This window comes from Mustela nivalis (genome assembly GCF_964662115.1).
Source record: "Mustela nivalis genome assembly, chromosome: 11".
Taxonomy (NCBI): Eukaryota; Metazoa; Chordata; class Mammalia; order Carnivora; family Mustelidae; genus Mustela; species Mustela nivalis.
In genome coordinates, this window is record NC_139030.1 from 12,583,506 (window position 1) to 12,606,683 (window position 23,178).

General features: G+C 44.5%; 1 protein-coding gene across 5 annotated transcripts in view; it reads right to left on the reverse strand.

The window, feature by feature from the left end:
- Window positions 1–23,178, reverse strand: part of CFAP221 (cilia and flagella associated protein 221) — an 86,894-nt gene that overhangs the window by 26,669 nt on the left and 37,047 nt on the right. For all 5 annotated transcript variants that reach the window (XM_082689829.1, XM_082689830.1, XM_082689831.1 and 2 more), the window contains exons 8-15: window positions 18,664–18,823; window positions 13,828–13,948; window positions 13,632–13,743; window positions 13,325–13,433; window positions 10,736–10,823; window positions 6,420–6,509; window positions 5,379–5,477; window positions 2,055–2,160 (exon numbers count right to left, since the gene is read on the reverse strand). In XM_082689829.1, coding sequence (XP_082545955.1) covers window positions 2,055–2,160; window positions 5,379–5,477; window positions 6,420–6,509; window positions 10,736–10,823; window positions 13,325–13,433; window positions 13,632–13,743; window positions 13,828–13,948; window positions 18,664–18,823 — 885 coding nt within the window. The remainder of the gene's footprint in view (window positions 1–2,054; window positions 2,161–5,378; window positions 5,478–6,419; window positions 6,510–10,735; window positions 10,824–13,324; window positions 13,434–13,631; window positions 13,744–13,827; window positions 13,949–18,663; window positions 18,824–23,178) is intronic.

Below are 23,178 nucleotides of genomic sequence, written 5' to 3' on the forward strand. Positions count from 1 at the left end.
GGGGAACAGAAGAGTATTGGGGGGAAGTTCTTACAGTAGTTTTGTGTGAAACCACCGTCTTCAGTTTCCTATCTGCCATACACCAATCGGTGGGCACTTGTCACATGCCAGCTCGGAAAGAATATATATGTCTATGGGCATCTGGGCCCAGTTCTAATTTTCTTTTGTTCTTTACCCACCCCTTCTCCTTTTTAAAGCTTTATTTTTCACTTCCTAAAAAAACTACAATTCCCCATGAAAGGCTCTCTAATGAATCTTCTTTGTCCTTATCAGTCAAGAAAAAGATTGCATTAAAAAACACATGAAGACATTTTACAGGGGTCCATACATAATTCACAGATGAATTTTACAATATTTCAAACAAGCGTTTCTTCATTAGAAACATAATACTGGATGTAATAATAACATAGGAGAAATTTTTTGAAAGTATAACTAAAAGAGCAAAAAAAAAAAAAAAAAGGTTACAAGAAACAAAATACGCATCTGGATTTTGAAGGGGACAAGATGAGGAGCGGATGCTCAAGACCTGAGCCTGGGCCACCAGAGCTCCTTCTTCCCTTGGGGCCTTGGGGGTCTTGGGCCCAGCCATTGTTTAGGGGCACTGTCTGCGGTGAGGAGGGACAGGGTCCTGCTGGATGCCATGCCCAGCGGCTGTCAAGTGTGTCCGCAGGCCAGGGCTGGACAGACTACTGGTCCTCTGCAGGAGCCCAAGTCTCACACCTGCTGTCCCCCAACCCACCCCTTTGGAAGACCCTCCTGTGGTGAATCCCTGCCCACCCCTTTTTGTGATGAATAGTGAGTCCTTGCCCGATGATGGATTCAATAAACAGCACTGGGTCAGGCCAAAGAAGAAGGCAGGGGGAAAGGGATTAAAATGCAATAAAATGTTTTGGAAAAAAAAAAAATCCATCTAGGTCTTGAAGGAGTGGAAGACTGAAGAGTCAGGTTTGGGGGCTCCCACTAGGGAGGGCAGGCAGGGTTTGGAAGGATTGGGGCCTGCCCATGCATCTGCAGATGAGCCTTGGGGAAGAGAAGATGCTGATGTTAGCCCAAAAGCCACTGAGAGTGTGCTTCCAATAGCCCAGTCAACCCAGGCATCCAAGGACTGGAATTCCTTTAAGTTAGCAAAGATTGTACGAGGTCAAAAGCTTTATGTGTGAGGCAGCTGGGTGGCTTAGTCAGCTGAGCAGTCAACTCTTGATCTCACAGTTGTGAGTTCAAGCACTGTGTTGGGCTCCATGCTGGGCATGGAGTCTATTCGGAAAAAAAAAAAAAAAAGCTTTATGTGCAAATGCTAGGTTGTGACAACACTAGATGTATCCAGTCAGTTAACAAGTATGAATGTTGACCACCCTGGTCTCTCTGGTGACAGGAGAGAACTGAGGACACAAAACAAGAGGTCAAACCATGGCCAGACTCCATAGATGTCACAACTTGGCTAGGTCGGCCAGTCTGGTTGACTCTCACTTGGGTAGGCATTTCATCCAAATCCAATCAGGCCTGGAGGTCTGATTTATGTCCTGGGTAGGCCTGATGGTGGTCCTCTCCCAAAGATGTCCACATTCCATCCCTTGCAGCTATGACTCTGTCACCTTCCATGGCGAAAGGGACTTTGCCGGTATGATCAAGTTAAAGATCTGAAGATGGGGAGAGTGTCCTGGGTAGTCCAGGTGGCCCCGTGTTGTCACAGGACCCATATGAGGAGGAGGCAGGAGGGCCAAAGTCAGGGGAGGTGATGTGACAGCTGAAGCAGGGTGCAGAGTGATGTGGAAAGGCCTGGAACAGACTCTTCACTGGAAATTCCAGAAGAAGCTAGCCCTAGCTGACACCTTGGTTTTCAGACTTCTGACCTCCAGCAATGTGAGATAATACATCTGTTTTGTTTAAAGTCTTAAGTTTGTGGTGATTCATAACTGTGGCCATTAAAAAAAAAAAACTAATGGATGTGATTTACAAAAATATTTTACCTCTGCACAGCTAAACGCCTTATACAGGATGTCATGCTCAGAAGCCCTAGGGTTGAAGCTTCACTGCACTTGGCAGCTGTGTTCTACCTGTTATTATTGACTGTCTTCCTTGGCTCAGTTTTCTGCGTATGTTCTCTTTGTCCATGTTATGAATAGCACTCAGCATACTGATTAATCTTCTGTGAATCATGACCTGGAATTAGAAGGGATGATTTCAAAGTATTCACTCATTTTGTCTTTCAGTTTGATTCCCTTTCCCCAACCACAGCTAAGGGCTGAGGCCCGCGCTCTAAGTCGGAATTCACAGGGATCGTGGCGCATTGCCCTAGGTAGAGGCCACGGGGACTTCAAGGTCTCGGCCATGTTGACTTGCCTGAATACAAAAAAAAGAAGACTAAGTTGTCATCTGGCCTTGTTTCGCCCAATTTATGAGCCCTGTTCTTCTATTTCCAGAGTGGAAAGAATGACCAGTTCCACGCTGCTTCTTTTCAGTGTATCTGAATAGCAATGCTTCCACTGTGTTATTTTTGGAGCAGAGGGACCAAATAAATGGGTGGTTCTTGTGGATTATGGGCAATGCTAAATGTATACCACGTGCTTTGCGCTCAGAGTGCGTGCTACTGGAGGGGTCTGGTGCCCGTGCTCTGAGCTGTGGCCAAAGGGACCATTCCTTCCATGATTAATAGCCCTTTCCATCCTGTAAGGGGCTCTCATTTAACAAATTAATAGTATGACGTGCTGATGCCCTGGTCAGTTCTGTTCAAGGCTTATCAGATGCGGTTGTTCCTGCCTGCACCGAACTGACATTCTAACTGTGTGTGTGTGTGTGTGTGTGTGTGTGTGTGTGCACGTGCATGCTCACACACCCGAGGGCATGATGGGGGGAGGATGTGGGGAGGGGAGTGGTCTGGCCACTGCTGCAAGGGTAATGATAGAAGACCTCACTGAGAAGGTGAGGTTTGATCTAAAACTGGAATGATGAGGAGAGAATGATCTGAGGAAGAGAATTCAGAGCAGAGCAAATAGCAAAGAGGAAGATCCTGCTGCAGGAACAAATGAGACAGGTCTAAGGGACAGAGAGAAGAGTGGCCTGTGGCCTTGAAAAAAGTTGTATGCTTCATTTCAGTTGCAATGGGAAGACTTTGGAGGGTTTTACCGGAGGAGGGGTACCCTCGCCTTTTGGCTTCGGGAATACTACTGTGGCTGCTGTCGGCGGGGACTGGAAGCAGGGAAGGCAGGGAGAGTCACACTGGTCTAGGCAGGGGATGACGGGGCTGTGGCTGAGTTGTGGAGAGATGACAGGAAGTCATCAGGCTGGGGATGTATCTGCACCTTGATCTGACTCACCTGGGAAGTGAGGGAAAGACTGAGCCATTGCTCAGAGCAAAGCATGAAACAGCTGACAATACCTTTATCACCCTGGAGAGCTCAGCCCAGAAAGGCCAGGTGGTCGCACTCATGGAGAAGCCAGCCTGGCCAGTATCGCTGCTGTTTGCCCATTGTCAACAGCTGTGCCCTCCTCCCTTAGAGCACAGCTTTGCCCTGCCTCTTTCCACCACTTCCTTCCCCACACTGAGCTCCTTGTGGCCACCTCTGTTCTGCACATAGCAGCCTACCCAGACAGAGTCTCAGCAGGGATAGGGTCCCGCCAGACCCTGGAGGCTGGTGCGCAGGTCACTGATCAGTGAGCTCTGCCTCTCCCCTAGACTGTCCTCAGTCCAGGCTGAAAACACTGCTCAATGGAGAAAGTTTATAAACTTTTGGAGCCCTTATACATATTCGCCCAGTTAAATGTTCACAACAACTCCGAGACAGGTCTTACTGTGATCCTCAGTTATGGAGGAGGAGGAAGCTAATGGAGGTTATAGAACTTGTCCAAGATCAGAAAGCTCATTAGTGGCATCAAGAATTAGGGGCAGGGGATCCTGGGTAGCTCAGTCATTAAGTGGCTGCCTTTGGCTCAGGTCATGATCCCAGGGTCCTGGGATCAAGCCCCGTGTCAGGCTCCCTGCTTAATGGGAAGTCTGCTTCCTTCTCTTCCTCTGTTCTTCCCCACTGTTCACATGTACGCTCTCTCTCACACTCTCTCTCTTAAAAAAAAAAGAAAAAGAAAAAGAAAAAGAATAATTAGGGGCAGGCAGCCTGGCTCCAGAGTCCAGGCCTCGAGCATGACTCTCCCCTGCTTGAGAATGGCTCTCTTCTGCAAGGCAGCTGCACTCGAGTGGCTGGGACAAGGGATCTACCAGCAGCATAAGAAGCAAGAGGCACCTTGGCTTGGTGATGGCTCAGTGGGCTCATACTGGCCCACAGGACAAGTATGCACATGGAGAGGAGACGGACTGTCTCCTCAGGTGAAGCATGACAACATTTGTAGTAGGGAACGGGCTGGTGTGTTTGGGAGATGAGGACTGGGACCACACAGAAGATAGAGGTAGGGAGCGGGGTGGAGGGTGGGGCTAGGCTAAAGAGGTATGGCTGCAGCTAGACTAGGGAGTCACTGACACCTTTTATTTTTTATCCCGATCACAGCAAGCCATTGGAGGCTCTAATGGGTTGGGTGGAAAGCCACCATGAGGGTGAAATGAGATGACACATCTTGAAGGGAAAGCCATAAGCCTGGATGACACTAGATCTCACAGGAATTCGCGATTGCTCTCTCTAGAAGTAACTGATCAAAGTTCTAATGTTCTAGTGTTACCACATGACAGGGCAAGTCTACTCTTAGGTATATATCCAAGAGAACTGAAAACATGTCCACAAACATGTACACGAATGGAATGTTCATAAGATTATTATTCATAATGACCAAAAAGTGAGAACACCACAAACGTTTCAGCGGACGAAAAGATACAATATGGCGTATGTGCACGATGGGATGATGGGACTGTATCCACCCATAAAAGAGAAATGAAGTACTGGTACAGGTTACCACATGATGAGCTTTGAAAACCAGCTGAGTGAAAGAGCCAGTTACAAAAGGCCATGTGCCCTATGATTCCATGTTTATGAAATGTCCAGAAAGGGTGAATCCATAGAGACAGAAAGCTGATCTCTGGTTGCCAAGGACTGGAGGATGGAGAGGGACTGCTAATGGGAACCAGGTTTCTCTTTGCAGTGATAAAAATTTATTCTAAAATTAATTGTCAAATCACTATATTTTACACCTGAAACTACTATAACATTGTATGCTAACTACACTTCAATAAAATTTTTTAAATGTTCTAAAGTTAGATCGTGCTGATGGCTGTAGAACTGTGTAAATACATTAAAACCCACTAAAATGTATACTTTACAAGAGTGAATTTTACAGTAAGTGAATTATATCTCAATAAAACTGTTAGAAAAACTCATTCGATTTTCTTGTGCTGAGGACTAAGCCAATTAAAATTTCCCTTTGGTGCTGGGACTTACCTTGCGTGCAGCTTGCTGAAAGCGCTTTTGTGCCCTGAACCTGTTGACCCAGGTATTATTAACGAGTGGATCAAAATTAGGATGGAATTCCTTGATTTTCTGTGAAAATAGAACACAGGCATTTCTTAGGTTTAAATTTAACTCCAGGTAGGAGCACCTAATAAAAATTTTTCAGAGCCTGATCCTAAATCAACCTATGACTTATCTGTTTCACCATGGAATGAACATTTATTCTACACTCCTAGTGTATGTAGCAGTATAGGGAATACTTCTTGGGTTGGGAGCCCAAAGTGAAATTTGAAATTTGGGTTTTAACAAATTGACAGTGTAGGGGTGCCTGGGTGGCTCAGTTGTTTAAGCATCTGCCTTTGGCTCAGGACATGATCCCAGGACGGGTCCTGGATCCAGGCCCCCATTAGGCTCCCTGCTCAGCTAGGAGTCTGCTTCTTCCTCCGCCCTTCACCCTGTTCTTGTGTTCTCTCTGTCTCTCGCATTGTCTCATTGTTAAAATTAAAAATTGGGGTTTTAACTAGACACTATCACATGACAGAGTACACTCAGGTAAAGGAGCCACTGTCCCCATTTTATGTTTGAGGAGACTGAGGTACAGAAACAAAGAGGGCTTTTCCCAGGTCCCAAATCTGTAGGAGAGCTTGAGAATCTCTAGCTTCTGGCCTCCTGTTGTGAATCCTTCCCACCAAGGGCAGGAGGCAAGGAACATAGGCTCAGGGACCCACCAGGAAGGACCTGCAGACAGGGGCTTAGAGAGCAAAGGGAAACAAAAAAGAAGACCAAGAAAGAGAAAGTAGGAGGAGCCAAAGAATTTAATGCTGTTAATTTTAAGGGAAACATCATGATTTTTGATACTTCACTTGCAAATATATAGTAAAAAAACACTCTGAAAATAAAAATTAAAATGCAAATTTTAACTTAGTAAATATCTCTTGGTAAAAGCATTTCTATAAAATTGTTTAGTGTTTTAAAAAGAAGAATATAAAGGGCTATTGATAATTAGCTCCCAAATAAAGGAAAGTTACCCACTTCGTCTAGACTACGAACAACCCGTTTCTGGTGGACTTCTGTCTTGATGCGCTGAAATTCCTCGTCCAAAACAGGATCTCCTCGATCTATCTGGGTTTTTCAATCACCAAAAATATTAAAATTGAAGACAAACACGTACAACTGTATATCTCTTTAAAGCTGATAGAAACCTATCAAAGGATCAGTCACATCCACACACGAAGTTCTGGCTGGGAATGGGTGACAGAGAGTTAAAGGGCTCATTATAATCATACTCACTGTTTAAACATAGGGGGTTCTAACAGCTGAGTGGACCCAGAGCTTTCTTTCCATAACCAGGGGACAATGGCTCTGGAAATCATTTCCAAAGCATTTAAAACTCACCAGAAGGATTTTAAGAAACCGCGTAACCACGGGAGTGTGGAGATTTCATTTAAAAAAGAACTTAAAGTTTCAAGTTCCTCCTCAGAGCTGATTATCCCAGTACGGGGTTTAACAAAGGTGCCTAAGTCCTCCCCTCTCGTGGGATCTGCCCTTTCCCTGGAGTAAGTGTCTTCTCCCAGGTTGCTGCCCCACCTCCTGCTTCCCCAGGACCCTGGAGCTCTCTGGCCCATTACCCAGGAGACACGGCACACTCCCCTGGAAGGCTGGCTGGCTGGGCTTGGCTTGGTGTCTGCATACACCTGCCTCCATGGAAAAAGGGACTGTGTCCACAGCAAAAGCTTGTTAGTTTTTACCTATCTGTGGTTTTTATTACTTGTTAAATTACTTCCAGATCTAGCTTGGCTTGTATGTATGCTGTTTGCCATCAGATTTAAAGACTTAACTGGAAGCAATCTATTCCAAACCCCACATTAACAGAAGAAACGAGAGAGTTGTGTTATTGACACCAGGTGGTGAGCTGTCTAGCTCTGATTTGCACGTATCAGGGAGCTGAGTCTGAGACTGAGGCTATGGATGTTAGCCTCAAAAGACAGATTTTGTGGGAAGAGACGCAGACCTCCACTACCACTAAAAATAAAATAAAATAAAATAGCATCTTAAAGGAGGGATTAGCAAATAGGTTGATAGCTAGAAAAGAGAGGAGGGTGAGGTCTTATATGAAGACTCTATTTATTATGATGTGTTTTGAAATTTACTATCATCAACCATCTCCTGGGTAAAAGCCCATCATCCTGCCCACTCCCACTCCCTCTACTCCCTGCCCTCCCCACACCCCCATCTCCCCGCCCAGCTCCCTTGTCTCAGCTTTCTGCCACATGGCCTGGGCCTTCAGGTGTTCCTTGCCACTGGGTCACCCGCCAGGATTCAGCTGCCTGATGAGAGCTCCCAGACACATAGAATAGGGTCTCTCAGCACTTGCTGCCAAACTATACTGGGGCTCAGGGGCCCAGTGTGATGTTAAGCACATGAAGTCTTCTTTCCTTCTCTCCTTGGCTACCCTTGTGACTACTAGCTCCTCTCTGCAGGCCTCTCTCCAGCCAGTGCTCATGGCTATCTCCACAGCCGGCCTGGCCTCCCGGGACACCCAGAAGGACAAGGCCACATGCAGCCTTCAACGGCCCTCTCTCGGCATGCAAGCCTGACACCATGTCCTTCCTCAAGGTCAATCTTCCCCGCCGACCAGGGCCTCTTCCCAAATTTCTTTAGCCCTTCCTTCTGCGGTTGTTTTTTGCCTTCAGCGTACAAATGCTGGAGTTTTCCAACTTAGAAACCTCCTCTTTGATGCCACATCCCCTTGGAATGGTCCATGCCCTGATTCTTCGCTTCTGGTCATCTCAGCTTCTCAAGAAACCAGCCACTCACTTCCCTGCATTCCTTGAGCCATGGCCATTTGGCTTTTCGTCTCCACCTCTCTCCCGGGATGGCTATCGCCACGGCCAAACAAGCCTTCTAAGTGGTCCAACACACCATGTACTTCTTGGGCCCCACCATCCTGGATCCCTCCCTGCCTGCTTTTTCAGTGTCACCCGGTTCTCCTGACATCCCTGACCATTTCTCCTTCTGGCTCCTTTGCTATCTGCTGCTCTCCCCTCAAATCATGAGGTTCTCTGGCTTTCCCACCTGGAGCTACCAGCTTCTCACTCTATTAAACTTTCCCCAGGCCATGGCGCTGTTCTGTGTCTACTCTCCACCTCTCTACTGAGGTATACTTGTTCCTGTAGCCACCACCAGGATGCCCTCCAGGCCCTCCATGTGTAACATGTCTCAAGTTGAACTTCTCTTCTGTATTTGGGATCTCATTTAAAATCACCAGCATAGGGGCGCCTGGGTGGCTCACTGGGTTAAAATTGCCAGCCTTGGGACGCCTGGGTGGCTCAGTTGGTTAAGCAGCTGCCTTCGGCTCAGGTCATGATCCCAGCGTCCTGGGATCGAGTCCCACATCGGGCTCCTTGCTCCGCAGGGAGCCTGCTTCTCCCTCTGACTCTGCCTTCCACTCTGTCTGCCTGTGCTCGCTCTCGCTCACTCTCTCTCTGACAAATAAATAAATAAAATCTTTAAAAAAAAAAAAAAAATCGCCAGCCTATACCTAAGCGGGATGCCTGTGAACCATTCGATCCCCTTCCCTTCTTTGCCCCTCAGTGACAGCACTTGGCACATTTTAAATCATCTCTTAATATTTCTGTGCCCCTTGTGGACTGTGCCTTTCTGGAGGGCAGGGACAGTGGCTCATTCACTAGCAGAATCTTACAGACAAAGAGCACTTGTTAAACATGCTTGCAAGGCAAACACAGTTGAGTTCCCTGGAGACCAAAGGCTGGCAATCCAGCCTTTGCTGTCACACTGCCCTGCCTAGTTGTGCCACGTTTTGTGTCACCTTCATCTCTAAAATGGTTATAAAGTATCATCCCGTTGTGGGGGTGGACAGAATACTCAATGTTTCGTTTTTAAAATCCAATGTAGAGAAACAGAACTAGAATCAAACTAAATTTCAATGCCAATCTAATACGTGCCTTCCCTAAATGCTAAGGTTTACTAATGCAGTCATTTTACATTCTCTCTTGGAAAAAATAAAGAAAAACAAGATAAATTTACTCGAGTATCTGATTTGGAATCCAATCAGAAAGAAGCTCTAGGAAGAAAACTGTATTCTGTAAGAAAAATGTATTCTAGGAAGAAAAATAGATTCCTATCCAACAAGATCCATGTTTTTCCCTAATCCCTCCCACCCAGTGTGGCCACTTCGTGTAGCACTGACCATGGGAAGCTCACAATCCCAAGCTTAAATATATGTGTTATGGCGGAATTATGTCCCTCCAAAACTCCTATGTTGAAATCCTAACCCGCAGTCACCTCAGAATGTGACTGTGTTTGAAGACACAGTGTTTGAAGGTGTAATCAAGTTACAAGGAGGTCACAGGGTGGGCCCTACTCTAGTGTGACTGGTGTCTTCTCTAAGAGGAAGTTTGGAAAGAGGAAAAAAATGTGAAGGCACAGGGAAAAGATGGTCTGTAGGTCGAGAAGAGAGATCATTCCCTCATGCACCTTGACCTTGGGCTTCCAGAACAGTGAGAAAACACGTTTCTGTTGCTTACACCTCCCAGGCTGGTACTTGTTACCACAGCCTGAGCAGACTAGTATGACACAGGATGGTTCTGCCAGTCCTCCCAACAAAGTCCCAGCCCCTGACACAGGAAGCCGGAGCTGAGCCTTATCTCCTCTGGCCCATGAGTATCTTCTGCTTCAGTGACTATGGGCCAGCAACCCCCGCAACTGCTCTCAGGAAACGAGGTCTCTCACACACGGTGAGCCCAGGGGTGTGGCACAGTTCCACCATTCCCGTCTCTCCCCTCCCCTCCCTGAATCTGCAGGTGCTGCCTTGACAAGCGAGCCGTGGCCCCCTCCCCTCAACCAGTTTGTCATTCTCTCTGCTCAGCTCCCCTTGAGGGTCTCTGGCTTGGAACTTTTGTCTGGCTCTGGCTCTGGCGTCACTCCTGGTCCCTGTCTGTGGGTCCCTCTTACTCTCTGGTCTGCAGATCACGGGACAGGCATACGCCACACCCAGAACTCCAACCTGAATTTGAGGCATTGCCCTCCCTCTGAACTGAATGCCTTTGTCCTCTTTACTGCCTTTCAAAATCATACCATGTCTTGGAGGAAGCTTTTCAATTAGATGAGCTCTTTCTCCTCTCTGGCCTCTGACTCCCCACAATATTTAGTAGCGGTTTCTTGTGACATCTACAGCCAGCCTTGATTTATGGTTAACAATTAACTTGTCATCAGCCTCCTCCCCTCCCAACGGAACTATGTGTTCCTTCTTACCATGTAGCCTCTTGCATATAGCAGGAATTCAAATTATTTAGTGCAATCAGTATCATTGAATTAGCGACTCTGACCTTATATTTGATGTTTTCTCTTTGCCGCTCTTCAGCAAGGTCTTTTCTAAATTTAAAAGACATATGATCTCTACCGAGGTGCACCTGCCTGGGGAGGAAACAAACAAACAAACAAACAAACCCAGCTTCCAGAGCCCTTCAGAATACCATGGCCAGTTTGGGGATGGAGTGTCTTTGCTATTCTCAGCAACCAAAGCGGGTGTGGAGAAACTGGAGGAGGGCCACGCAGGAGAGAAGTTGTAGGGACTACAGCAACAGTTTGGCTCTTTCTCCAAATGCTAAACATAGATTTACCATATGACCCAGCAATTCCCCACCTTAGAGAACTGAAAAGATGTGTTCACACAGAAGCTTGCATGTAAATGTTCACAGCAGCCTTCTTTACAATAACCAAAAAGTGAAAAACATCCAGATGTCTGCCAACTGATAAATGAGTAAATAAAATGTAGTCAATCCATGCAATGGAACATTACACGGCCATAAAAAAGGAACAAAGTCTTGACAGATGCTATGACACAGATGAACCTTCAACCCATGTTAAATGAAAGAAACCAGTTACAATAGGCCACCTATGTATGTAGGATTCCATTCACTTGAAATGTCTGGCATTAGCAAATCTATAGAGCTAGAAAGAGGACCGAGGACATGGAGGGGAGAGGGAATGGGAGTGACTGCTTAATAGGTATGGGGTTTCCTTCTGGAGTGATGCAAATGTTTTAGTGTAGCATGATGGGGACAGTTGAATGAGCCTGTGAATACAATAAGAACATCTGCATTGTACACGTTATAACGGTTAACATGGTGAAATGTGTGCTTTGTGAACTTTAGCAGAGTTTAGAAAATTCTGGTATGTAATGTATTGATCACGGAGCCTGGCACATGTTTAAAATAAACAGTTGCTATGATTTTAAAAGGGGACGGGGTGTCTGGAGAACTGTTTGACGGAAGGAGCCTGGAGAGACCTGGAAGCTAAGTACAAATGGTCTGACCTTTGTTTGGATGGTGGAGTCTTCCTCTCCCAAAACCAACCAAACAAAAGCCCAGATGGAAAGGACATTATTGAGACCACTAGGTAAACGTGCAGAGAGGCTGGTGATTCTAATATTATGGTGTCAGTTTTAGATTTCTTGGAGGTGATGAGGCTACTGTTGGAGAATGTCCTTGTTCTTAGGAGCCACGTGCTAACGCCTTGAAGAGCAAAGCTCTGTGATGTCTGCAACTCACTTTCAAATGCTTCAAAGGCAGGGGTGTGTGTGTGTGTGTGTGTGTGTGTGTAGACAGTGCAAGTGTATGTGGCATAATGTCAACAACTAGTGAACCGCTGTCTAATGTATGTGGGTGTTACTGGCAGGTTTAAATTCTTTTTCTGATAAGAAAAAGCCGGAAGAAAATACTCAGTGAATGACAGAGCCTTCAGAACTCAATTGAGGATGTGATCTCAGGCACGCTACAAAAAAGCACCGAAAGAGGGAAAGTGTTGGCAGCAGTCAATGCATTACAGATTTTTTCCCCCCACTTCTCTCCCCTTAAAAAATATATATGTATTTTTCAGGTTTTCTACAATGACAGGGCTACTAGCCTGCCTACAGAAGCTTCTGGAGTCATATTATGGGATGTACTAGAACTACTTCATGTTCGGTGCTATGAAGCATTTCTTTAAGAGAGAATATGTGAATGCCTGCTTTGCAGGATTATATATGTCCCTGATATTACAGAAATAAGAATACACTGACATTCATTTATTCTGACAGTGTGGCCATTTTTTGTAATAGGGAAAGAGTATTTTAAAAAATGATCTGCAGTGACTTGGTGTACTTCGCATTTAACCAGGGCCAGACCATGACGGAGAGGCTGCTGTGGAAGGAAAGACGCTTCTGTGAGACACGGAGGGCACTGCCCTGGGCAAGCAGGGTGGCGGGATGGGGGACATCTGTGAAGGCCCGGGAGTTTGGTTGTGTTCTCTCTGCCTGAGAAGTATGTCTGTGGGGCATGGGCAAGTGGCCTCTCCAAAACTCTTTCTCAGGGTTTCTTTTTTAGCTCAGCTCAAGAGTTTTTAAAGTTTACTACTTTAGTGGGGTCTGGGCACATGAATACTTCTGGTATGATCCGGTAAAAACCTGGGGACAGAGATGTATTTCAACCACAGAATAACAGGACACAGGTCTCACAGCTGAGCTCTGGAACCTCCACCCAGAGCCTCCCCCACTCCAGCCTGCACTGCTGGGATCCCGAGAGGCACCTGGGCAGACACCCCAGGGCACAGGGGGCTGAGTCGGGGTGGGGGGCGAGATTCGGGGCCCCTAAAGGAGAGACAGGATGCTGGCAGCAGTGGTCAGTAGGGAGCAGTGTCCTGGTGTCTCCTACAGTTTACTCTGTGTCTGCCACTATGTGGTCACACTTAGGAAAGAGCATGGTTTGGTCATGGTGATTTATGCTAAAGAGAAACGTCTCAGGTCCAGTAGAGGAGAGGAAATAATGAAACTTTTCAAAGGGCACAAAGCGATTACACTTCATCATGTCTCATGTATAAAAAGCCATTATTAAAAACGCTGTCCTCTCCCTTGATATAAATAACTGCTCAATATTTACCACTTAAGGTGATTTTCCATCTCTTCATAAGTGTCCTGTCTGACTTTCTGTTCAAAGAGTGCTTCCTTCATCTGTCTTGTTTTTGAAATCTCATTGCCTTGGTCCAAAACTGAGGGCAAGAGCAAACAATGATTATGTCAGTAATCAAATCAGCATCATTTGCCAAGACAAAAACACATTTCTAATGGCAAAACATAACAGCAACCTAACTGGGTTTTGCTGTTGTTGTTCATAAATAGTAAATGTGACGAACAATAATTCTTCCCTATTCTGCCAGTGGCTGATTTACCACGGATCAGCTAGTTACCTTCTCTTAATTCTTTAATCTTCAGTTTTCCTGGTTCTTGGTTTAAAACAGTTGCCACGGCATATGGATTTGATAAATCTACCGGAAATCTCAAGTTCTGATATTCAATTTCCTGAGACCAAGATCAGGAGGGACAAGTCATTATTGTGCTTCTCTGTCATTCCTTCCATCATATTGAGCATAACGCCCAGGTTACCTTAATCTTCAGAGGCTTTAGTTTTGGTGGAAGCTGCTGAAAATGTATGCGTGTCACTGCCTTTTCTGGACGATGGTCCACTTTCTTAGAAAGAGCATTTAATCTTTCAAATTCTTCTAATCTATAGTTTAAAACATATATTAAATTACTATATAATCCAACAACTCAAGGTTCCTACTGTTTTTTAGGATTTGGGGAACAGGAGAGGGAGAAGCAGGCTCCCAACGGAGCAGGGAGACCGACACGAGGCTCAATCCCAGGACCCCGGGATCATGACCTGAGCTGAAGGCAGAGGTTAAACTGACTGAGCCACCCCAGGCACCCCAAGGTTCCTATTTTTTAAAGGCTTTTTAAGTAATCTCTCCACCCAACATGGGGCTCGAACTTACAACCTCGAGATCAAGAGTTGCGTGCTCTGTGCTAACTGAGCCAGTCAGGTGTCCCACAAGGTTCCTATTTTTATATTCCTTCTGATAATATAATGACTTTCAGTCCAGTAGTGAGTCTATCTACACTGAAAATAAATCTGTGTGCTAAAACAGTGGTCTACTAAAATGAATGCAATGTGAGTGTACCACACTGTAATCACACAGGCCCAAATCGTCTACCAATGGCAGCTCCTCCTTACCTTCTCAAAGAACATAACAAGTAGATAACATGACAGGCTAGAAAATGCTCTCCTGCTCTAGCGTGATTTGTTTCCCAGCTGTTGGTTTTCAATAGCTAAATCTACTGCATTAAAAAAAAGTTCTTCCACTGATGTATGTTTCTAATAAAAGAATGACTATGCCCAAGTGACTCTGACTAATGTTTGAGATCTTTTCTGCAACTGAAAAGTCTCTGGACATATGTAGGTACAGACAGGGCTACTAGCCTGCCTACAGAAGCTTCTGGAGTCATATTATGGGATGTACTAGAACTACTTCATGTTCGGTGCTATGAAGCATTTCTTTAGGTGAAAATATGTGAATGCCTGCTTTGCAGGATTATGTATGTCCCTGATATTACAGAAATAAGAATACACTGACATTCAATTCATTCTGATGGTCACAAACCATCTGCTGAACATCTCCTGAATGGACCCCACTGCACAGCACAGGAGACGTGCCAGCCATCTCAAACTTAACATCGCCAACAAAAGAGAATCCTGAAATGTCAATGGCCTGAAAGAAGTGATCTTTGGTGACATACACATTGACCAACAGGCTGTGGTGGGCACAGTGGAGGCACTGGGTTAGGGAGCCAGGAGGGGCCCTCCACCCATATTTCATCAGAACTTTCTGACATCACCTCTGCTATAAATACTGGGGAACAACAAAAAATGTTTGAAACTCTTAAAAAACAAAACAGAACAGTTTCCTTAAAGGATCTAACTGCTGACAATGGAAACGAAGGGGTCTAAGAAAGTGATACATTTTCCTAAGGAGTTACTCGTGGGACCTGAGTAAAGTCCCTCACACACTTCATTCTGAAAATAACAACAGAAAGCTACCTGTGACACTTTTCAGAGAATGCCATAGCCCGGCTAATTTTTTTCTTGGATGGAAAAAACTCATAGGTTCTAGTACTATCTGCAGTCTGCGGAGACATGCAGGTCTTGAGACGGAGTCCTTGAAAACTTCAGGAGTGCACTAAATAAGATATTAAACTCCAGCTGGACGACCAAAACATAGTAGTTTAGAAAGAGGGGATGCCTGCATTTACGTGGTGATTCTTCCATGCAACGCTCTTGTGTTTTTAAGAACACGTCTGTGGGAAGCAAAAATCCCACTCAAGTGATGTCCTTAAGAAAGTCATTTGTAAGGCAAAGGAAACAAAAGCGAAGATGAACTTTTGGGACTTCTTCAAAATCAAAAGCTTCTGCACAGCAAAGGAAACCGTCAACAAAACAAAGAGGCAACCCACGGAATGGGAGAAGATATTTGCAAATGACAGTACAGACAAAAGGTTGATATCCAGGGTCTATAATGAACTCCTCAAACTCAACACACACAAAACAGACAATCATATAAAAAAATGGGCAGAAGATATGGACAGACACTTCTCCAATCAAGACATACAAATGGCTATCAGACACATGAAAAAATGTTCATCATCACTAGCCCTCAGGGAGATTCAAATTAAAACTACATTGAGATATCACCTTGCACCAGTTAGAATGGCCAAAATTAACAAAACAGGAAACAACATGTGTTGGAGAGGATGTGGCGAAAGGGGAACCCTCTTGCACTGTTGGTGGGAATGCAAGTTGGTGCAGCCTCTTTGGAGAACAGTGTGGAGATTTCTCAAGAAATTAAAAATAGAGCTTCCCTATGACCCTGCAATTGCACACTGGGTATTTACCCCAAAGATACAGATGTAGTGAAAAGAAGGGCCTTCTGTACCCTAATGTTTATAGCAGCAATGGCCACGGTCGCCAAACTGTGGAAAGAACCAAGATGCCCTTCAACAGATGAATGGATAAGGAAGATGTGGTCCATATACACTATGGAGTATTATGCCTCCATCAGAAAGGATGAATATCCAACTTTTGTAGCAACATGGATGGGACTGGAAGAGATTATGCTGAGTGAAATAAGTCAAGCAGAGAGAGTCAATTATCATATGGTTTCACTTATTTGTGGAGCATAACAAAAAGCATGGAGGACATGGGGAGTTAGAGAGAAGGGGGTTGGGGTAAATCGGAAGAGGTGGTGAATCATGAGAGACTATGGACTCTAAAAAATAATCTGAGGGTTTTGAAGTGGCGGGGGTGGAAAGTGGGAGGTTGGGGTACCAGGTGGTGGGTATTATAGAGGGCACGGATTGCATGGAACACTGGGTGTGGTGAAAAAATAATGATACTGTTATGCTGAAAACAAATTAAAAAAAAAAAAAAAAGAAGACTATAGGAAACAATTTCCACATAACCACAGCTAAAACTCAGATTCATGGTTTACTTAATACTTCCTGGCATGAGTATTTTAAAGGTTCCATTTTAAGGAGATAAGCAGTTTTCCCTTAAAGAAAGCTTACTCTATTACATAAATTTAATCTATTCTTAAGAAAAATCATATTAAGAATATCCAAAAGAAACAAAAAAAAATATAAAATACTACCAAGAGAGAAGAGCTTATGATTAAAAATTTGGAACTCCAAAGTGCTCTAAGAAGATTTCTAAAAGCATAAATAAAACTGACATTATAGAGCATAAAAAAAAAGTCATTTGTACATTGCAGCATGTGACGTGGCATGGCAAATCACATTTTCTTGACCAGAAAATAGCAGAAAAATTACTACGGTCTTTTATTTATATACAGTGCTACGTGTTTGTTGCTGGCATGATTTTCTTTCTCCTATAGCACCTGCAGGATTTGGGCTCGGCAGGCCACCCTAACATCCTACGGTTGATTCAGGCTCCTTTGAAGTTTTCGGAAGAAGATCATGATATAAATACATAATGAGTCATGGAGTTAGTTTATGTTTTGATATAAGGATGTTACTCTACATAATAATATGCCGAATGAGGGTGCTATGTGAGGTTTATCTATGTGTGAGGGGAGAGAAGGAATGGTCAGCTATTTCTTTATCATTTTCAAAAATCTATAAGGATTTTCCTTATAGATTTCTTTATAGATCAAAACTGTGACAAGCTTTCCTTCAGCTTTTTTTTTTTTTTAAAGATTTTATTTATTTATTTGACAGAGAGAGATCACAAGTAGGCATAGAGGCAGGCAGAGAGAGAGAGGAGGAAGCAGGCTCCCTGCTGAGCAGAGAGCCCGATGTGGGACTCGATCCCAGGACCCTGGGATCATGACCTGAGCCGAAGGCAGCGGCTTAACCACTGAGCCACCCAGGCGCCCCCATCCTTCAGCTTTTATAAGTATCATGAATATTGGGAAAAACTTACCATTTTAACCAGGTACATTGGGATATAAAAATACAAGCTCACATTCAAACAGAAATAGGGGTTTGGAAAAAATTTTTATGACGTAAAACTTAATCCCATTTCACATCTTTACACAGACTTGAATGCTGAGGGTTCTTAAAAAACAAAACCCAACAAAACCTCCCATGTGGCACGTTCTCATTTTTGCCCTATGCTGAAGTCACTTGTGATCCATGACTTCTTTTGGTCCCTCTGCTGGGAGCATCTTCAGGTGGACCATGTTCCATGGGGCTTTGCAGTGGACACCACACACAGCAGGCCCTCATTTCATTATAATGTTATAATGAAATTTTGAAAATAGTTATGCTGCTCCTGTCTTATGATTTATATTTGAAAGAGTGGGGGCACCTGGATAGCCAGTCAGTTAAGTGTTTGACTCTTGATTTTGGCTCAGGTCGTGATCTCGGGGTCATGGGAGGGAGCCCCATGTTGGGCTCTGTGCTCAGCGCGGAGTCTGCTTAAGATGCCTTCTCCCTTTCCCTCTGCCCTTCCCCATAGTAGGTATTCTCTTTCTCAAATAAATAAATCTTAAAAAAATTTTTGAAGAGCATAATACATAGGGTCAGGGATATACATACATGTGACACACACATATATAATACACACATATGGTCAAAACGGGTCATATGATCAACCAGCACAGCAGCAGGGTTCAGTGAAGGCAAGTATCCCTCCATCTACCTTTTCTTGATCATCTCTTCCCTCGTGGCAGGAACAGCTACCGACACAAGCCTAGAGCTATTGTATGCATTACTGTTAGACTTTAAAGAGTATTTTCTGAAAGTGCATCATTTTAAGTATGGTTTTTGATGGCATTTTGTTATAAAAGAAAGAATGGAAGACATGGAGACACAGATCTTTTTTACAAAGTTTTAGGAAGAAACAAAGACATTCCAAAGCAGCCATACGGTAAAGCCATGTTGGGACGGCATGTTCCAGTGAAGACACATTCATACGGCCGAGAGTTGAACTGTGAGATCCACAGCTGCATTTTTATCTGTGCAATCCCGTACTTGAGTGGTGTGAATTTGACTGTCACGTTCACCTTCCCATTAGCCGGGATTATTCCTGAGGGGAAGGAAATGAGACAACACAATTCTTTTTCCTGCGAAGTCCCATCAAAGAGGTTGACACACAAACACACTCCTCCCCTAGTACGCCCAAGTATTTCTATTATCCTTATATAGCCTTTTCATTAAATCCATGTGAATTGACTTCGCATGTTTACATTGATCTTATTTGCCAACTGCTACGTTAATTCTTTATAATAATTATTTGACTCTCAGTTATAGAAATATATACACATCCATCAGCGTTAGTGAGTCAGACATGAACTCCTAGAACTATAATCTCTAAGCCAATTATCAGATGTCAGTGTTAACACTCTAAGCTGTAAGAAAAACTAGGAACACACATACAAGTTTCTGCCCAAATAATTCAGTTCCCTACATTTGGGCATCATTTGAATGTCTCCTTCCAAATCTTTGGGTTGGGCCACTGCTCTTTCTGAAGTCAAATATCCCACCATGTCTTGTTCCTCTTTGTATCTCTGGGGTCAGTGGGGCTTGGAGCATAGTAAGTGCTCAACAAACATGGGAAGAAAAATAGAAGAGAGAAAGGAAAGGAGGGCGAGGGGGAGGAAAAGAGGAAAGATCAATGTAGTAGGCACAAGAAGGGCTACCGCTTGCTGTGATTCCCACGGAGGGCTCTTTGGTTCGCCTTCTAGATGATTTCTTAGGCCCCTGTGCATCTTTTGTTTGCATGGTCCCTACAGAGCATTCACACAATTCCCTCATAAATGCTTGGCGCTCCCTCCTTCCCATCTATGTCCTCTGAATCTTATACCACTGTCTCCCCTCTTCTCTTTACTCAACCACATGAACCTTTCATTTGGCCATCTCAGCATTCACTAAGCATTTACTCTGTGCCAGGCAAATGTTAGGCACCTGAAAAATAGGAATAAACAGAACAAAGTCCCAGATCTCACAGAGTTTACTTTCTAGCTGGGGACAGCAAGCAAGCAAACCAAAAATGAATATAAAATATAAAATCATGTCATGAATACCAACAAGAAAAAAAAAAGCAGGGTGTGGGGGAGGCAAGTGAAACATGATGTACTATTTGAGAGAGGATGAAGAGAAGGCTTCTCTGGTGAGGAGATGTTGCAGCCAAGACCTGAAGGTGGAGAGGGGCCTATGCACTAACTCTCCCGGAGTGGGCTTCTGCTGCCCCAGGGCCTTGGCACCTGCTATTCCCTCGGTCTGGAAAGCCCTTTCTCCAGATCTTCTTTTAGTTTCTTAATCCTACTTTCCAAAATCACTGTCTTGGCATCTGCTTTATCCTAGACTCAAACGCAGTTTTACCAACGTCCATTACAATGTCCCCAACTCAATAAATATTTGCTGAATAAGTGAATGAAACTCCTCTTGACTCTCCATCCCTGGAAGCCTTCACTCCTCTACACTTCTGTCAGCCCTGCAGTACCCATGTGCCCCCTGAACTGTTGCCTTCTCGAGTTTAGAGCTCTCCCACTTGACTGCAAGCCCCTAGAGCTGACACATGGCCCCAAAGCTCGTTCACCTTCCCAGAACCCTAGTGCAGGGCTTCAGAAATAGGTATTTGTCAACTTCCTGAGAGCAGAAGTCCAAATCTTTTTTTTTTTTTTTTTAAGATTTTATTTATTTGAGAGAGCGAGCGAGCAAGCATAAGCAGGGAGGAACGGGAGAAGCAGGGAGATGGATAAGGCTCAATCCCGGGAACCTGGGATCAGGACCTGAACCAAAGGCAGACGCTTAACTGACTGAACCACCGAGGCACCTGCAGAAGTCCAAATCTTGAAATGCTACCCACTAGTGACCCAAGAGCTCGCTGCGGGGGACAGTGAATCAGCAGAAGAGCTCAGTTCTGTGGGCCAGCCTAGGATCAGCAGAACAGAAACTGCTGCATACAGTTCGGGACATCGACCACCCAACTAGGTCAGAAAATACACTGTCTGACCTCTGGTTTGCTGGCGGAGGAGGTGGGGGTGGGGCGCTTCCGACTGCGAACATTCTAGTGCTTCTGCTCCAGCTCATTAACTTAAAAAATTAACAAGCTCTGGAGCAAGGATTAATGTTTGCCTTGACCTGGCTGATTTATTTTTAAGTGCTCCCAGCCTGCAGCTAATGGCTAAAGCACACTGGAGGCGTAGCCCGGGTGACCAGGTACACTGCTTTTTCCATCAGTGTGGCTCTTTAACGGAACTTGGCTGCGGCTGACAGAGGCTAACTGCTCTTAAAGGTGTGCCTCACAGAGACAAATTACTGCTTGGCAAAACTAATGCTGGGAGAAAGGAGAGAAAGTGTCACATCTGAAAAGTGGGAAGGCTCCCCTGCCCCCAAATTATGACTTCCTTTCCAAAAACCCAAACTACGATTTTATGGCTTCAGTCCAGTTTTGTCTGGGGCCGATTTTGGATCGCAACCCTTAACATCAGCAGGGATCATGTGAAATCACAGGGCAGGGAGGCTGTTGAGGCAGAGGGAGAGAGAAGGGAAAAACGGAGAACTCAGTGAAAGCCTAAGAAAATCCTACTCTATCGATAAAATGGGTATAGTGAAGAAAACATAGCGACACTGAAAAATGCTATGTTTAATGGTTGACTGGGAAATTCCACTGGATCTTTGCCTTGACAATAATTATGTAAAGTATGCATAAATATGGCCAGTCACCAAAAGGAGATGGAAAAATAAAAGTACGGTGTTAGGGCAGTTAGGCCCGTGGTGGGGATCATTTTTTAAACATTTCTTCTTTTAGGTTCATATGGCATCATTACAATATTGTTATACTTTTAAAATAACTTTTTCTTTGAAATTCTCAGAAAGCACAGATCATCTTCCCGAAATTATCACAGAGCCCTATTAAGTCCCATGCTTGAAGTGTTAGTAAGTACTGGTCCTAATCTTCCAGGATTTAGGATTTTACGAGCTGAGTGTTGTTCGGTTAATTTCTTAATCTCTTTAAGCTTTGTGTGGGAATTTAATAGCTGTGTAGTTTTAAAATTGTCCATGAACAAGCTATCGATGATTCCAGTGTTTTGGATTACAGTGGGGTTGGGGCAGCTTCAAGAATGTTCCTCCCATCTGACCTAACCACCACGAGTCACACACCACCCACTGGGACACTCACGGGCCGCCACCACCACCCCCAGGGTGTGCGGATAACACAGACCCTGATTTGTTGGGTCCTGTAGGAGCTCTGTGACTTGGCTTGTTACTTTAACTGTGGCTCAGTTTTCTCATCTGCAAAATGGGACAAGCTTTAAAGAAGAAAAGAATGTACAGGTCTGGGATAATATGTACTTATTACAGAGTGTGTGTCCTATGAATGTGTCCTTCCCAAAGTTTGTGCCAAGTAAAATGAGTAATAATTTATTATGTATTATATTATTAGTAGTATGTCAAGAAGAGGGAGCCAGCTGGCTCAGTCAGTGGAGTATGTGACTCTTGATCTCAGGGTTGTGAGTTGGAGCCCCACACTGGGCATGGAGTCTATTTAAAGAAAAAAAAAATCAACTGTCAGGGAACCCAGGTTAAGCATCTGGCTCTTGATTTCTGCTCAAGTTGTGATCTCAGGGTCCTAGGATTGAGCCTCACCTCAAGCCCCACATTAGGCTCTGCCTCAGTGGGGGGTCTGCTGGTGATTCTCTCTCTCCCTCTCCTTCTGCCCCTTCCCCCCCAAAAATAAATCTTGAAAAAATAAATAAAATAAAATGTCAGGAAGAGGAAATAGTTCTTGGAAAAACTTACGCAGTTGACTACACAACAACATGAAGGTTAGAGGCAATGACCTCCTATGAAGTCGAACATCTGTATGTAACTTTTGCCTCCCTCCAAAACTTAACAATGAAAAGCCTACTGTTTATCCAAAGTCGTACCAATCACAAACAACACACATTTGTATGTATGTTCTATGTGTTATATGCTATATTCGTACCATAAAGCAAGTCAGGGAAAAGAAAATATAAAGAAAATCATAAGGAAGAGAGAATACATTTATAGTCATGCTGTACTTATTGAAAAAAATCTGAATAGAAGTGGACCGGCATGACTCAAACCTGTGCTGTCAAGGGTTAGCAGCACCTGACCCATTTGAGTGTTAAAGAAGGAAGACGCAATTGCCTCCTGATGCCAAGTCTCTGGGATGAGTTTCCCAAAAGCAGGTGATTCTACAAGTCAGGAAACAAGGACTGAGCTGCCTCTGGGAAGGTCAGCTTTAAAATTTAGGCCATGGGGGGGCCTGGGTGACTCAATCAGTTAAGCCTCTCCTTAATCTATCCCCCTCGGTTTCCCAAGTCCCATCCCCCAAATACCCCCTCCCACCTGGCTCACGAGTGCACACACGCATGCTCTCTTCTCAAAAACAAAACAAAACAAAACAAAAAA